The following is a 14,593-nucleotide window of genomic DNA, read 5'->3' as shown; positions in this document are numbered from 1 at the left end:
GAGTCCCAAAACCTAGGAAGGGGGTGGAAGGGCTTGTCCCACAGAAAATACCTTGAGGTGGTATTTCTGAAGTAGCCAAGGGATTGCTTAGAAAGAAACTGGCAGAACATCAGCTGTGCAAGCTGAGTATGTGTTTCACTCATTGTGAATTTGTATTGAGAGGGAGGTCATTTCTTACTTTCGATCTAAACAATGACAAATGCCATTATTTTTCTTTGACTTGACAGTCTGCCAGCCTAAGTCCTTGGGACTTGTAGCTTTCACTGTTTTAGCAGGGTGCATCGAGCTGACTCAGCATTTTATTTTTGAAATGGATGTTTTCAGTGGCTGAATTTTCAACCTCAGCGTTCAAAGAAGTATCCTAAATACAGTCCTAATCTCCCTTTGCAGCCAGAAAACCATTTCTGAATAACACACAGGCTTCAGCTGAAATTACTCTTCAAAGTAGCCATCTCAGGTCTTAATGTTGTGAGCAGAGTATGCCAGTGCTGATGTGCAAGGAAGCAGTATTGCCCTGTCTGGCTTATTACTCATCCACTCCTCTCTTGTGCTAACACAAATATTTATAAAGTCATAAACAAGATGTAGCAAAAGATTGAGACTCTGATAGCTTATTTTAGTCAGGATCGGTTCCACAGGCTGATTCATCCCACATGGTGTGCAGGCTGTGTCCTGCACCAGGTCCAGCACAGGTGGCCGGGAAGTTTTCAGAGCCTGCTAGGAGAAATGGTAGGATTTTGCCCTAGTTAAACTTTCATGAAAACTTGAGGCACTTGGCTGTTTTACTGTGTCTGTTAAATTATATAAGGTATATGGATATTATATTTTAATACATTTAACAACCATCTCTTCTTTCCAGCTCTCCAGATTGGTTCTTCAGGCTATCTGTTGTGGCTGCATTTTTGTGTCTGTGTGTAGAAAAATGTTCGGCTCCACTCCAGCTAACTTTATTCTGTTCTTTTTTAAGAAATGTCATTTCTAGTATTACAGCAGTAATTCATTATTAGTGGAATGTGTATTGAAAAGGAGAAAATTGCCTTGTAACTCTGTTGTACGTTCCTCAGGTGGGTTACCTCAAACGGTGAGTGTTGGCCAGTGTTACTCACTGCAGCTGAGTGAGCTGAGGAGTGATGTGAGCAGCATTGTTACTGCAGCTGGTGTTTAGCAACGTGCAAAGGCAGCATTAACCTCTTCAGCAAGAGTGCCTTAGTGAAGGAAAATATCTTCATTAGTGGAGTCTCTCGTTACTGCTAAGTGAATCGCTTTAAAGTAGGGGACAGTTCAGACAGTAGCTGTTGCCTCTCTCCATTCCTTTTACTTCTCCCTCTGTGGGCCTAGGTGGTGTGTTGCAGTGTTGCTGAGCATGTTGGGCAGTGTGCCCTCACAGTGCTGGTGCTAGCAGTGAGCTGAGCAGCATGCAGAGAGAGGACTCTGATTTCTCTCCTTCTTCCTTCACGTTAGGGATTGTTTTGACTTTGTATCATTGCCTTTCAGTGTTTTGAAGCTGTCATAGTGTGAAAATGCTGAGCTAAAGATTTTTGTAGGCACTTGTTTTGGAAATAGGCATGCCATGTTTTTAATGTGTTCTACCTACAGAGTTACACCCTTGGGTAGATGGTGTAGTTCAGGGTTTGTTGGTGGGTGTTTTTGTTTTGTTTTTTTGAATGTAACTTAATGTATCATCTAGTTTTCAAGTAAAGTAACATCAAGATGGATGCCAAGTATGTTAGCTCTAGGAGTGTTCCTATTAGGAAGTCATGAGCAGAAAACTGTGGCAAGGTGCTGTGATGCTTCTGGAAAGAATGGTGCTTCTGGAAAGAATGGTCAGAGCACATCTCTGGAATAAATTTTGGGTAATTTAGGCTCAGCTTAGGGTAGGTAGAAATTATTTTTAGTTGGAGAGAGGTTTTGGAAACTCTAGTATAAATTTTTCTGGGAAAATCTGCGAAGTGGTCTGCAAAATCCATACTGTGGATTTTGATAAGATGAAGTTTATATTTTGTTCAGGCTAAAATAGTATTTTCCAAATCTGATTTTCTCGGATAGCACTCCTTTGGGATACTGGGATGGTTTTAGGGCCAGTTTATTTAGAAGTAATTTGTATTTTATGGACCTTGGTGCTGCACAAGAGATCTGTGAAACCACAAGTTTGCTGCACATTGATTCACACTGGTTTGCAATCACTAAATGGAATATCAAATACTTCACGAATGACTCAAGTTTTATTCTAATGCAAGATGTCTTAACTGAGATGGTTGTCTGAGTTCAGGAAACTGTTTTCCAATAGCAAAGAATGGTTCCTGAAGCAAGCAGCCCGTGGTGGAAGCAGCAGGCAGCTGGTGGAGCAGGCTGTCACTGCCTGCTCCTGTGGTGTAACAGCAGAGCCCTGACTGCTCACGTTTCTGAGCGCAGCTGAGGTATAAGAATGGCACTAAATCTTAAAATAAGAAGTTAAGCATGAAATTTCAAGATAACCTTCTGTGTACTTTTTAGGTTTTTAATGAATGGAAAAGGTTAGTGTGCAGTGCAGCAGCATAACTGGCTTTGCCTGGAACCTACAGTACTCTTTCGTGTCTTGTGTATTGTGGACCTGCTAGGAATGTAATGGATGGGGGGAGGAAAATAAACATTAATGCTGTGAAAGAATTTCACATCTGCCTTTGACTTAGTTTTGTGCTTGCAATTCTGTTGTTCCCTGGGAAGTTTTTTTTTTTTTATGGAATCTTTGGTAGTATAGTAGTATAGCATAGTTTTAAAAGCATTTCATCATTTTTAGTGCTTCCGCAGGTGAATCAAAGCAATAAAGTTTAGTACTTGTCTGTCATTACTCTGGAGTTTCTGCCTAGGAACAATAACTTCTGATATCCATGTACTACACTTCTTATTCCAGTAAATATCCATGATATCCAAGTACCCTGTTTCTGATCTGTGTCTATTAGCTATTAGTGTAGCTTCTCACTGTTTCCTGTTAACTGGAAACACCGTTGTAGGCTTGGTTCTAATGTGAAGAAGCAGATTGTGTCCTATTCCTGCTAGAGTTGACGGTGGCGTGAGCATACTGTACTAAAATCCCATCATACCTCTTGGATTTCTGAAAAACAATAGGTCATTATTTTAGGGAAGTGCTGACCTATTCTTTCACTAAAGAACTTGTCTTGCATTCCACTCTCCCATTTTTAGAATCGTGGTTCATTTTCCTCTTGGTTCACAATCATATAACATCCTTGTGGCAAGTACAGCAGTTGCTTACCTGGAAAAGTAATATTAGAAAAGCGTATATTTTTAGCTGCCTTTTGATGTGATGTAGCAGCTGAAAACAAGGAGGGGAGGCAGTATGAGGTGATCTGAGAGCACTGCCAGTCACGACTTGGGAACCGCCGCTTTGGGCTTGGAACTGAAATATGGGGAAACCATTTTTACAAGCCTGAGTGTGCCCACTGTGCCTGGCACTTGAGTGATCCAGATGCTGTGACACTGCTCTTATTTCTTAAAGCTTCATTTGAGGATCTTCTAGATTCTGTTTGACAGATGTGTTCAATGGGTGAAAAAGTTTTATGAAACCTTTTTCTTATGTTAAAAGCATAAGAATATATATATGTATATATATATTTATATTTATATATATAAAATAAGCAGGTAGTTCTCTACCCCATGTAAAGTGTAATTAGTGAAATATCCCACTGATACTGTTAGCAGATTGTAAGTATCAAAGTGCAAAGTTACTCTTAACAAGAAAAAATACTGTGTTTTCTTTTTCTAGTAATCATGTCTACAATTCAGAGAAGGAATCTAGCAAGTTCATGCTGAGGTATATTCTGAAGTCAAGATACAGCGGCTCATGTTTTTTTGGGTAAGAAAGATGCCTGCATGCTTTCAACTATGATAAAAAGTAATTAAACTTTAAAACTTTCGGAAAGTATTTTGTCAAGCCGACATGGTGGTGGTTTTGTGTTTGGTTGGTTTTAATTGGGTTTTGCAGACTTTCGGGCAAGCCTAGAGGATTTCTAACCCACCTAACAGCATAAACACAGTTTGGTATAATAGTGCAAAGGAAGAGGAATAGCAAGCAATTTTCAAATAGTTTTTCAAACATTGCTGAACAGTGCTGAACGGTTGCAGTGACTGGTCAGAAAAGCAGTTCTGATTTACTGTCACAAAAATTTCAGTTTCTAGTCTGATTTCCAAAGGGAATTGAGGTAATGCATTGTCTCTTCCTTTTCACATCCCAAGATCTTAAAATTTGTTTCTTGGTTTCAGCTGAATAACGACAGTCGGGTAGTAGATGTCACAGGGATAAATTTATGTATCTTGCTGACTTGGAAGAGGAAGAAATGGAGAACGTGAAAGAACAGTGGGTAGAACTTAACCTTATATATACTGTGTTGACAAACTGGCACATCAAACGTACGCTTCCCTGTAAGTGTGGACAATCTGTGACACTCCACCAGCAGCTATTATTGGCTGTGGTGACATGACACCTGGTTGAGTGGTTCCTACAAATCTACATGATCTGTAATTACTTCTTTTGCTCTTAAGACTCCCTCAGTCTACCAACTTGGTCCAAACAACTCCCAGAAAGATTAATGTAGAATTTTTGAATCAGCAAGACATCTTTTGCTCATGTGCTCACGTTCATTCACTTCTAACACATGCTGAGAACTCTGGAGTGCCTTCTATGTGTAAGGCTTCCTATTTTTGCAAGTTTTCTCCATCTGAAAGTGTTCTACTTTAAAAAGTGTCTTCCTTCTTAATGACTGCTTAATGTAATTGAGATTATCATTAGCACAGTGTTATAGGTAACTTGTGCCAAAAGTCCCCAGATATGGTTAAGATCTGGTTATTTTTTCCCTGCTCCTCCCTGAGTCCGTGCTAGATTCTTGAAGTTTACTTTATGTAGTTGGGTGTGGATGCCTAACTTAGTGCTTTTGGTGAAGTACTTGAGCAAGAGGTGGGGGGATAAGTTTTTGTTCCTTTTGTTTTCCATTCACATATCAGTTAGGAGGAATTTTGAATTAATTATCTAATCACGAATCTCTTGTAAACTGTACCTCCATCTCCTCCTCAATCTCAGTAAATTCTGCCACAGTAATAAGTGCTCAGCTGCATTTTAGGAACTTCTAGACTGCATTGCAGGGCTATTGCTTACTTGTCTATCATCTGCCTTACTTCATGAAATTTAATCACTGCTTTAGATTTCTAACTCTTAACAGGGAAGAACTGCAACAACAGAGGAGTGTTGCTTCCATATCTATAGAACAGAGCAGCTTTCACTAAGAGTTAAATAAGGTGACGTGTTTTGGTCCTTTAAGTTTAGCACTTCTCTCAGAACTTAACTAGATCTAGTTTAGCTTGGCATTGCCTGAATTTTTGGTACAGTATTAGCCTATTTCTCTGTGTCCTAGGGCAGTCTTGTGATTTTTGGCAGTTTTGTTCCAATTATCAAACTTGGTTTCTGAAGAAGCAGTTGCAGACTACACACTATTAATGTTTCTCTTTTTACTTCACGTTTCACTGTCACTGTGGTTTTGCTGCAGAGCTGGTTTCTTTTTAAGAGCCCTTGCTAAAGATAGAAAAGTTCCCTGGGCTCTTTCATTCTTTCACAGCTTAAGTAATAAAGCCAGACAGTTTTTAAATGTTTTGTATCTATGGCTTTACTAATGTATCAGACACTTCAGAATTCTAAGTTCTGCTGATATCTTACTGCTTTTGGTTCTTTTTTTTTTTCTCAAGAGCTTTCAATTCTGGAAGGTATATCTTGATGCTTGCAGTATGCTTGTTGGCTTTTGCTAACTGTTTTCATTGTTGAGAGTTACCTGAATTGTTTGTTTTTTTTTTTTGTCAGAATTTTATTGCTACTTACTATAAGCTTATATGGGAGTTGTACATTACATGTGACACTTAAAGTGAAGAGGCATTTAAAACTGCTTATTTCCTGTCTATCAGGTACAAATCTGCAGTTTTACCTACATTTTTTAATAATGCAATAGAAACATAAATGGGCCTGCTTTATAAATTCTATGTTTGTAATTTCCCAAACACTTTTTTTCTTGGTGATTCTTCTGTGTTGCAAGATGATGTGCTGCATGTCAGTGCTATACAACTATGGAACACTGAGGATACCTTTTCAACTATATTGTGTTCAGTTAGCAAAGTTATTTTTGTAACTTGGTGGATAAATGAGTGTTTATTCTCCTTTTTTAAACTGCATTTATTTTAATATTTCTTTCCCTCTTGAACTTAGATAACATAATCCATGGATAAAGTGGGAAAGATGTGGAACAATTTCAAATACAGGTGCCAGAATCTCTTCAGTCATGAAGGTGGAAGCCAAAATGAAAACGTAGTCGTTAACTCCAGTAGTTGCTCATCTGCTAAAGACAGAGCTGTCCAGATAACCAGTTTGGCTCAACAGCGACCCAGCAGCCCTCTGAGAGAAAACATTGCTTTGCAGTTAGGTTTGAGTCCTTCAAAGAACTCCATCAGGCGGAACCAAAACTGTGTCACAGAAATTCCTCAGATTGTTGAAATAAGTATTGAGAAAGAGAATGACTCATGTGTCACCACGGGAGCTAGACTTGCTCGAAGGGACTCTTATTCTCGTCATGCTCCTTGGGGTGGGAAGAAGAAACATTCCTGCTCTACCAAAACCCAGAGCTCTTTGGATACCGAAAAAAGATTTGGTAGAACGCGAAGTGGTTTGCAGAGGAGAGAGAGGAGGTATGGAGTGAGTTCTGTACATGATATGGATGCAGTGTCAAACAGGACAGTAGGCAGCCGTTCTCTGCGACAGCGTCTACAGGATACTGTTGGACTGTGTTTTCCCGTGCGAACTTACAGCAAGCAGTCCAAACCTCTGTTTTCTAACAAAAGAAAGATCCATCTCTCTGAACTAATGCTTGAGAAATGCCCTTTTCCTGCAGGCTCAGATCTGGCTCAGAAGTGGCATCTGATTAAACAGCACACAGCTCCCGTCAGTCCGCACTCAACATTTTTTGATACATTTGATCCTTCCTTGGTTTCCACAGAAGACGAAGAAGACAGGCTGAGAGAGAGACGTAGACTCAGTATTGAAGAAGGGGTTGATCCCCCTCCCAATGCCCAAATACATACTTTTGAAGCTACAGCACAGGTTAATCCGTTATATAAACTGGGACCAAAGCTAGCCCCCGGTATGACTGAGCTGACCGGGGACAAAAATGCAACTCCTCCAGGAAACTGTGACTCTGAAGAGGACACAACAACACTTTGTCTACAGTCGCGCAGGCAAAAGCAGCGCCAGATGTCTGGAGAGAGCCACGGCCATATCAGCAAGCAGGGGGCTTGGAAGGTGCACACTCAGATCGATTACATCCATTGCCTCGTGCCAGACTTGCTTCAGATCACAGGTAACCCGTGTTACTGGGGTGTAATGGACCGTTACGAAGCAGAAGCACTTCTGGAGGGTAAACCGGAAGGCACTTTTTTGCTCAGGGATTCTGCACAAGAGGACTACCTCTTCTCTGTGAGCTTCCGTCGTTACAACCGATCGCTGCATGCACGCATTGAGCAGTGGAATCACAACTTCAGTTTTGATGCCCACGATCCCTGTGTGTTTCACTCCTCCACCGTTACAGGGCTTCTGGAACACTACAAAGACCCGAGCTCTTGCATGTTCTTTGAACCGTTGCTAACTGTATCTCTGAACAGGACTTTCCCCTTTAGTCTGCAGTATATCTGCCGGGCAGTAATCTGCAGGTGCACTACGTACGATGGGATTGATGACCTTCCATTACCTTCAATGTTGCAAGACTTTTTAAAGGAGTATCACTATAAACAGAAAGTCAGGGTGCGATGGCTGGAGCGGGAACCTATAAAAGCAAAGTGAAAGGAAATCAGAGTCTCCAGTAAGCTTACACAATATGCTTTTCCTTGTGTGTTACAGTTTAACTGCAGCGAACGCACCAACAACGTCTAGCTTTTTTGCAATATCCTATTGAAGCTGAGTGTTAGTATCCTGTCAGATGCTGCCTGCTGTTAATCAAACGAAGTTGTGATGCCTCTTGGAAACAATAAGCAGACAATTCTGCACGTTTTTCATTAAGGCCTAGTGAAAGTATTTTTGCTAATTCCTAAATATTGTTTTTATAGCTGTAGTAATTGGATGAAGAAACTATGAGGCATTTTCCATGGAGCATTCGTGTAATGCTAATGAAGAAAGACTGTATTGGAGGAGCATTTTTGCTCATATTTAAAGTATTTTTTTAAAATATTGTCTTTAAATATTTCCACTATTCAAAGTACTAATTGAGCTCACAGTTGAGTTTCTGAACAGTAGCAAATAAGAGTATTCTGTTTTTATCAGGAGCGGTTCACAGGAAGCAGGGCTAACCTGCAGTCCATTAAGAGTTAACGGGCTTTTTTGGATGCTAGCAGATGAATCATGCTTTTCTCAGTGTATAGGGTTTCCTAATGATTAAGACTTGAATATGCCTGCTCAGTACTGTAATTCTATTTTAAACACTTGGAGATTTAAGTGGCATTGTTAGCAAAAGTAATGCTGTCTTGGACAGTTGCATACCTTCCAGCGTGAGTTACTGATTCAGTGGCAGGACGCAGAATTGGGTTATAGCCATGAAATGAAAGTTCTTGTATTTTTCTAAAGCCTAACTACTTGTAATTTACAATGGAAGGTAATAGTAAAGAGAAAATGTTTGTTTGTTTTTTTTATTTAAAGTTGTCTGATATTTTTATGGAGAAAATTACAATTGGTTGAATTATAATCAGAATACAAAATCTGACATGTCTGAAATGTCAGATTTCAAAGGTACTGTTACACTTTATTTGTAAATAACTTTCAATTTGCGCTTTTTAAAATGTTTTAAAGTAATATGCACTGATAATAGTTTCAACAGATTACTTGGAAACAAAATTCTAAGTTCTGTTTGCTTATTTAATTGGAGATGGAACTTCATATGGTTCTGTCTCAGACATTTTTGCACTAAAATTTTGTTGGAATGCCCTGTCCCCTGTTCAATGTTTTGTACCAATTATGAATGCTCCCTAGTTTCTTTACCAGCTGCTACAGTATGTTACTACTTACTTCTCTCTGGCAGTGACCTGTGCGAGGTAGGGAACATTTTGGCTGCAAGTACAATAAACATTATTCTTGTATGCTACACTAACCCTTCTATTGATGTATTTTTCTGCTTGCTGTGCCTTGTTCTGGCTTTTTGTGCTAATAAAGTACAGTATGTTCAGTGTTATACTTGTATATCTGCTGTGTTTTTATATATTCACGTAACTTGTAGCAGTTAACTGAATTTTTATTAGGCTTTCTTAGTGTAGGTAATGCACAAATACTGTGCAGCTGAGTATTGGTCAGCACACCGTATTCTGGGGTTTTGTAATGTTGTGTATCAGAAACCTGACAGTGTACAGCATTGAATGTTTCTGTAGTCACTACAAAATAATGAACTTGTCTGCAGGCATCCAGCATTTTGAAGATTTTGTAAAGTATCAATGTTAAGCAAAAAATATTCTTAAAACATTATTGATCCCCTGTAATAGTTGCTGAATGTGTTTTAGCCTGTTACGTAGCTAACTGCTTAGCTTAATATTTTGATACTCCCCAATGAGGAAGGAATGATTATTCCTGTAAATTGACAGTACAGCAGCGGCATTTGTTCACTTTTAGACTATTTTAATAAATAGATGTACACGCAAACTGGCCAAATGTCCTGTTTTTACCAAAGAATACTGTCAATTTATGATGGGGTGTTTTGTAGTGAAAAACTGCGAGTGGAGAGGTGCAATTTCTGGTCTATCAAATATTTAACCTGAGCTACGATAAACCAAAGTATTTGACAACTTCATCTGAACTTAAGCAATGTATACATTTGTGTTGGTGGAGCTTGAAACTTTTACGTCAAGGGTGTCATCATTTTGTTTCTTGAATACGTGATGTATCTGAAGAAGAATGATTTAAATAATTTTGTAATGACTGGAACAGCACTACATAGAAGCTTATACTGAAAGGGGTTGATTTGAAGCACCCAGAAAGCACTTTAAAATGTGTTTATATGCTCGTGGAAAATCTGTGATCTGGTTATACATTCTTTGTAGTAGGTTATCTTCTTTCGTATGTGTTAAGACTTCAGCTGTTACGGTGAAACTTTGTATGTAAATACCAAGTTTATGTAAGTATGTGTACAAATGTGCTAATGGTCACTTCAGTTTTAAATTGTGTGTGTCCTTGGATATGCAGCTCCTGGTTTAAAACTACTCTAGGCATAGAAAGAGGAAAAAATTCACCAGCATGAAAGTGCACCTAAGTGTCCCTTCATTGTATCGTTCTCACTGTTCCCTTGATCAGATCTGAATTCCAGATGAGTTTACTTTAAATCTTGCTTTTAGTAGTAGCAGCACACAGTTTAACCTGCAGCCAAGTTTCGTCCCAACGTAAGGACCTGTCTTTTGTTTACAACAGTTGCAGTATTGCTAGTCATAAACTGGCTGATGAGATCCTAGCTTTGACGTTATCAGTGTGGTCAGGAATACACATTCATTTAAGATTTTTGTGTAGTAAATATTTAGAGGAAAAAAAATTAAAAAACAACTGAAACCTTAACCTCACAAGATTTGTATTTGTGTAAATGGTCTTTATGGAGAGGATTTATTGCTCCCTTGAGAGAGACAGACACAAGAATGATTCTATATATTCCTCTACAACTGTTTTAAAGCTTTGCTTCACTGAAATATACAGAATAACTTGCTCGTGTGCCTATGTTAAAAATTATGTAAACGTAATTTAAAAGTATAATAGACTTGAGTGTTAGCTGCTCACGTTGCAGAATATTTTTCTAATTGATGACTTCAGTTCTAAAGTCACTGAAACGTTGGTATGTTGAGAATGCAAGTACTTGACTCCTTTGAGGACTCTAGTTTAACTTTGGCATTCTGATTTTGTGTAGAAAATGTTGTAAATGCCCTCATCAAAATATGTGTGCAAACAACTGGTTTTTTTTCTTACTGTAGGATTCAATGTAATAAGGTATGCTTGCATGATTCTAATCTAATCTGCTTACGTGACAGACAGGTATTTAATAATCATGTGAAGTATTCATTGGAGGTGACTCTTATCTCTGTAGAAAGGGCTATAGGTAGGATTTACTCAGTGAAATTATTTTGCAAAAACCTTGCCAGGAGATTTTGCCATTGTTTAAAAGAACAGGTGCTATGAGGGAACTCAGATCTTTGAATACTTAGCACAACTTGGTGGTTTTGTTACATATAAACATGTGCATCATAAGACATTAGGAAGTCAGCAGCAGATCTACTTTACCAAAAGATGGAAATTGTGGTAATCAGAATTTCCATTTTACGTTAACCCAACATCGGAAAATTATTGAGTTAGTAATTGTTGCTATTGAAATGAGAATGTGTGGGGAGTTTGCTCTATTACTGGGTCATTGTAGAAGACCATTTCAGTTATTAAAAAAAAAAAAGTTGGGCATTAAATCTAAATCTTTTTTAGAAGTCTTTTCATATCCCCATGGAACTGGAGAAATGTAGTCTATTGACAATAGCTGAGGGTCTTTTGTTGTTGGTTTTGGATCAGTTTTGTTAAGGATGTAGGCAGTTGAGGTCCAAATAATTTTCTTGTCAGAATGAAACTTCTCTTAAGAAAATAAATTGCAAAGCCATCTTCTGACATTTATGTATTTAAATTTTTGTTTGATGACTTTGTGCTTATGAAGGGGTAGTCTTTAACTTAGAAGCATACAGTCTTTGAAAGATCTGTGTGTGTATCCAGTATCTCTTCTATGCTAGACTTCATACCGACAATCATTTATATTGCAAAGTCTATATTTAAGATTCTGCATCATTTGGAAACAAAGAAAGATTCTGCATTTCATTAGTATAAAACCTGTTTGCTTTAGTCTCCATATGCAAGCCAGGCTTCTACAAAATATTTGCAGAATGCTTTGGAGCCTATATTTGCTGTGAAATTGCATGCAAGACTGACACTGTAAAGTCAAGAGGTGCTGAGTACTGTACAGAGATGAATGCAGGCAGCGTGCATCTTCTTCTCAAAGATAACTTGAAATACAGTGTTTAATAGAAACATACTAGCTGATTTTTCTGTTAGTTGTTCTAAAATCACTGTCTGTCTCATTTTAAAAACAATTCACATTTAAAGTAATGAAAGTACTTCTAACTCTTATTTTCCTAAAGTATTTTTGTGAGATTACTTATGTGCCAAATCTTGGTCTACACAAATCTGCATTGCCCATAGATAATGTGTGTGTCAGTAAGATGCCTCCAAGCACATGTGCATTGGTGGTCTTTATTGAAGCTTCCCAAAGTACATTGATATGGTGAGCATTAATATATTGGAATTTAAAAAAATCTCTTTAACTTCCTGCCTGCATCGCATACGCTCCAAATAGAGAAAGGCTGTGTTCTTTTTGTCTTCACCTGTAATTGCATGTTGTGGCCAACGGCTTGGTCTGTGTTTGCTGCTGTTGCCACACTACCGCTATAAGCAGTTTTCTACAGACTGTGGCTGAAGGAGATTTTTTTTGTTCATAATTGCTTTTCTAAAAAAAAAATAGGAAGGATAGAAATTGATTGGCTTTTAAAGTGCTAACTCTTCCAAAACACGTTGTAACACAGCTGCTCTCCCTTTTCACAGTGACATGAAGAATCATTTAGCTTGACCGTTGGTTGCACCTGCCAAATGCGCTTGACTTAAGATGTCTGTATTTTATGCAGCTTTATTATTTTCCATTAAAAATACTACTGATGACAACTTTGAGGAGGAAATAGCTTGATGTCTTAACATTAAGATGCTTAAAGCGAATGTTACACAGTGAGGTAATGATCTGTTGAGGATTCTTTTTTAAGAGTAGTTACCTCTTTTGCTATGTCTTAAGACTTAAAAAGAAGTTGTCTCTTGATGTTACGTTTAGAGAATGGAAATAAACCTGTTCTTTCCCTTAATTTGCTTGCATGTTGCCATACTGATTCAAATCTGGTATTTCAATGAAGCATTGCCATTTTTCTTATTTTTATACAATATTCCGTTTTCAGAAGTTGTATATGAATGGGACATGAGTGCAATGAAGTGTCTGTACATTCATTGTTACCCAGGTAACTATTGTATATATACACTCTTCAAGCTGAAGAAATGTTCACTTTGTAAATTCGCATTAAAACTCCAGCCGTTAATCAGATAGGTTTCTTGGGGCCAACACAATGCATTTATGAGCTGAAGCTGAAGGTGCTTGACCTTTTTTTTCCCCCATCTTTGGTAGAAAGGAAAAAATACATACTTGTGTATGTATGATGTAGGTTATGTGGCAGATTGACTCGTTAAGCACACAGCTACATGGACAAGCAGAGACATACCTGAACTTGCTTCTGTGGAATAAAGGAAGCTCTGATTTCCCAGCAGGAGTTACAGCATGGTGGCATGCTGGCAAAGAGGAGGCAGAATTAGGTTTTGCTCTTAAAACTTTGGAGAAGCCGTTCAGTTGCACACTGTGTGCTTCTTGTCTGATACGGTATGTTATTACAGTCCTGAGAATTTTAATAGCTTTTGAAAGGTGCAAAAGTTCTTGACTGCTTTTTCTTGACTTGTCACTTCTTGCTGTCATACTGTAGCTTTGAAAAAGCATGGTGAGAGAAATTTATTAAAAATTAGTATGTGTAGTCACTAACTGTATAAGCTCTACTTTGTAATATCGTTATGCAGATGTCAAATTCTTACGTGATTATATTTAAACTGTTTTGGGAGAATGAATAATAACACTGTGGACACAAATGAATTCAGATTGCACTATAAACTTACTTACCAGAAGCCTTCATTCTTACAAAACTATGCGATCCCTGCACAGGAAACTGTAGCTTTGGTGTTTCAGTTGTTGGTAGGTGTCCAGAAGAGCGGCACCCAGACAGTCCCTGGACCCATTCCCGACATTCCAGCTGAAGGGGCCCTGGCAGGCCTGCAGGGCACTCGAGGAGTTGGCTCTTGAGTGTGCCAGCAGCACTCGGCTGCTGTGTGCCGTGATGGCACTGTCCCGGTGCCGTCTCCGTGTGCGATAGTGCTGCGCTGGGTCACACGGGCTTAGGTGGTTCTTGACCCTCTGCAGCTTCCATGTGTCTCCATGCCGCCCAACTTGTCTTTGTTAACCGGTTGCCAAACTGTCTTGCATCTTAATAGTGAGAAAATAATGTGATCTATAGCTATCCGATTGGTGTATTAAGTAATAGATGCCTCTGTCTTAATAAATGGGGTATAAACTACTGTATTGTTCTCCTTCTATATTTGTTTGGGAGCAAAAAGTGGGTGTAATGAGTTTATTTGCAGCATATTTTAAAATAGATACTTCTGCATATATTTAGTTACTGTACGTGTCAAAGGGATAAGTAGCTGGTAGATCAAAATTATCAACTCGTGTTGATACTCAGTCTGCTTCTGTTGCATCTCAAATAATTGAGCAAAGAGATCGAGAACAATAATTATCCTCTTCAGAAGTTTTATCACATTCAGAGATCTCAGCAAGGGCTTAATTTCGTGGATTTTCACTCAGATTTCAAGATCTTCCCACCC

The 14,593-nt window shown here is 38.6% G+C and overlaps 1 protein-coding gene across 4 annotated transcripts in view; it reads left to right on the top strand.

Annotated features, from left to right (window-relative positions):
• Window positions 1-14,287, top strand: part of SOCS5 (suppressor of cytokine signaling 5) — a 31,503-nt gene extending 17,216 nt beyond the window's left edge. For 2 of the 4 annotated variants that reach the window (XM_042889363.1, XM_042889372.1), the window contains exons 2-3: window positions 3,761-3,850; window positions 6,242-14,287. In XM_042889363.1, coding sequence (XP_042745297.1) covers window positions 6,254-7,864 — 1,611 coding nt within the window. In that variant the 5' untranslated portion in view covers window positions 3,761-3,850; window positions 6,242-6,253 and the 3' untranslated portion in view covers window positions 7,865-14,287. Of the gene's footprint in view, window positions 1-3,760; window positions 3,851-4,257; window positions 4,352-5,268; window positions 5,287-6,241 lie in introns of those variants that run through there. The other 2 variants (XM_042889379.1, XM_042889384.1) reach the window with 2 other exon arrangements.
• Window positions 14,288-14,593: the final 306 nt, after the last annotated feature.

Source organism: Lagopus leucura, unplaced genomic scaffold (assembly GCF_019238085.1).
Source record: "Lagopus leucura isolate 7727_CA_CO unplaced genomic scaffold, USGS_WTPT01 Super-Scaffold_73, whole genome shotgun sequence".
NCBI classification, from domain to species: Eukaryota; Metazoa; Chordata; class Aves; order Galliformes; family Phasianidae; genus Lagopus; species Lagopus leucura.
This window is presented reverse-complemented; position numbering and strand designations above follow the sequence as displayed.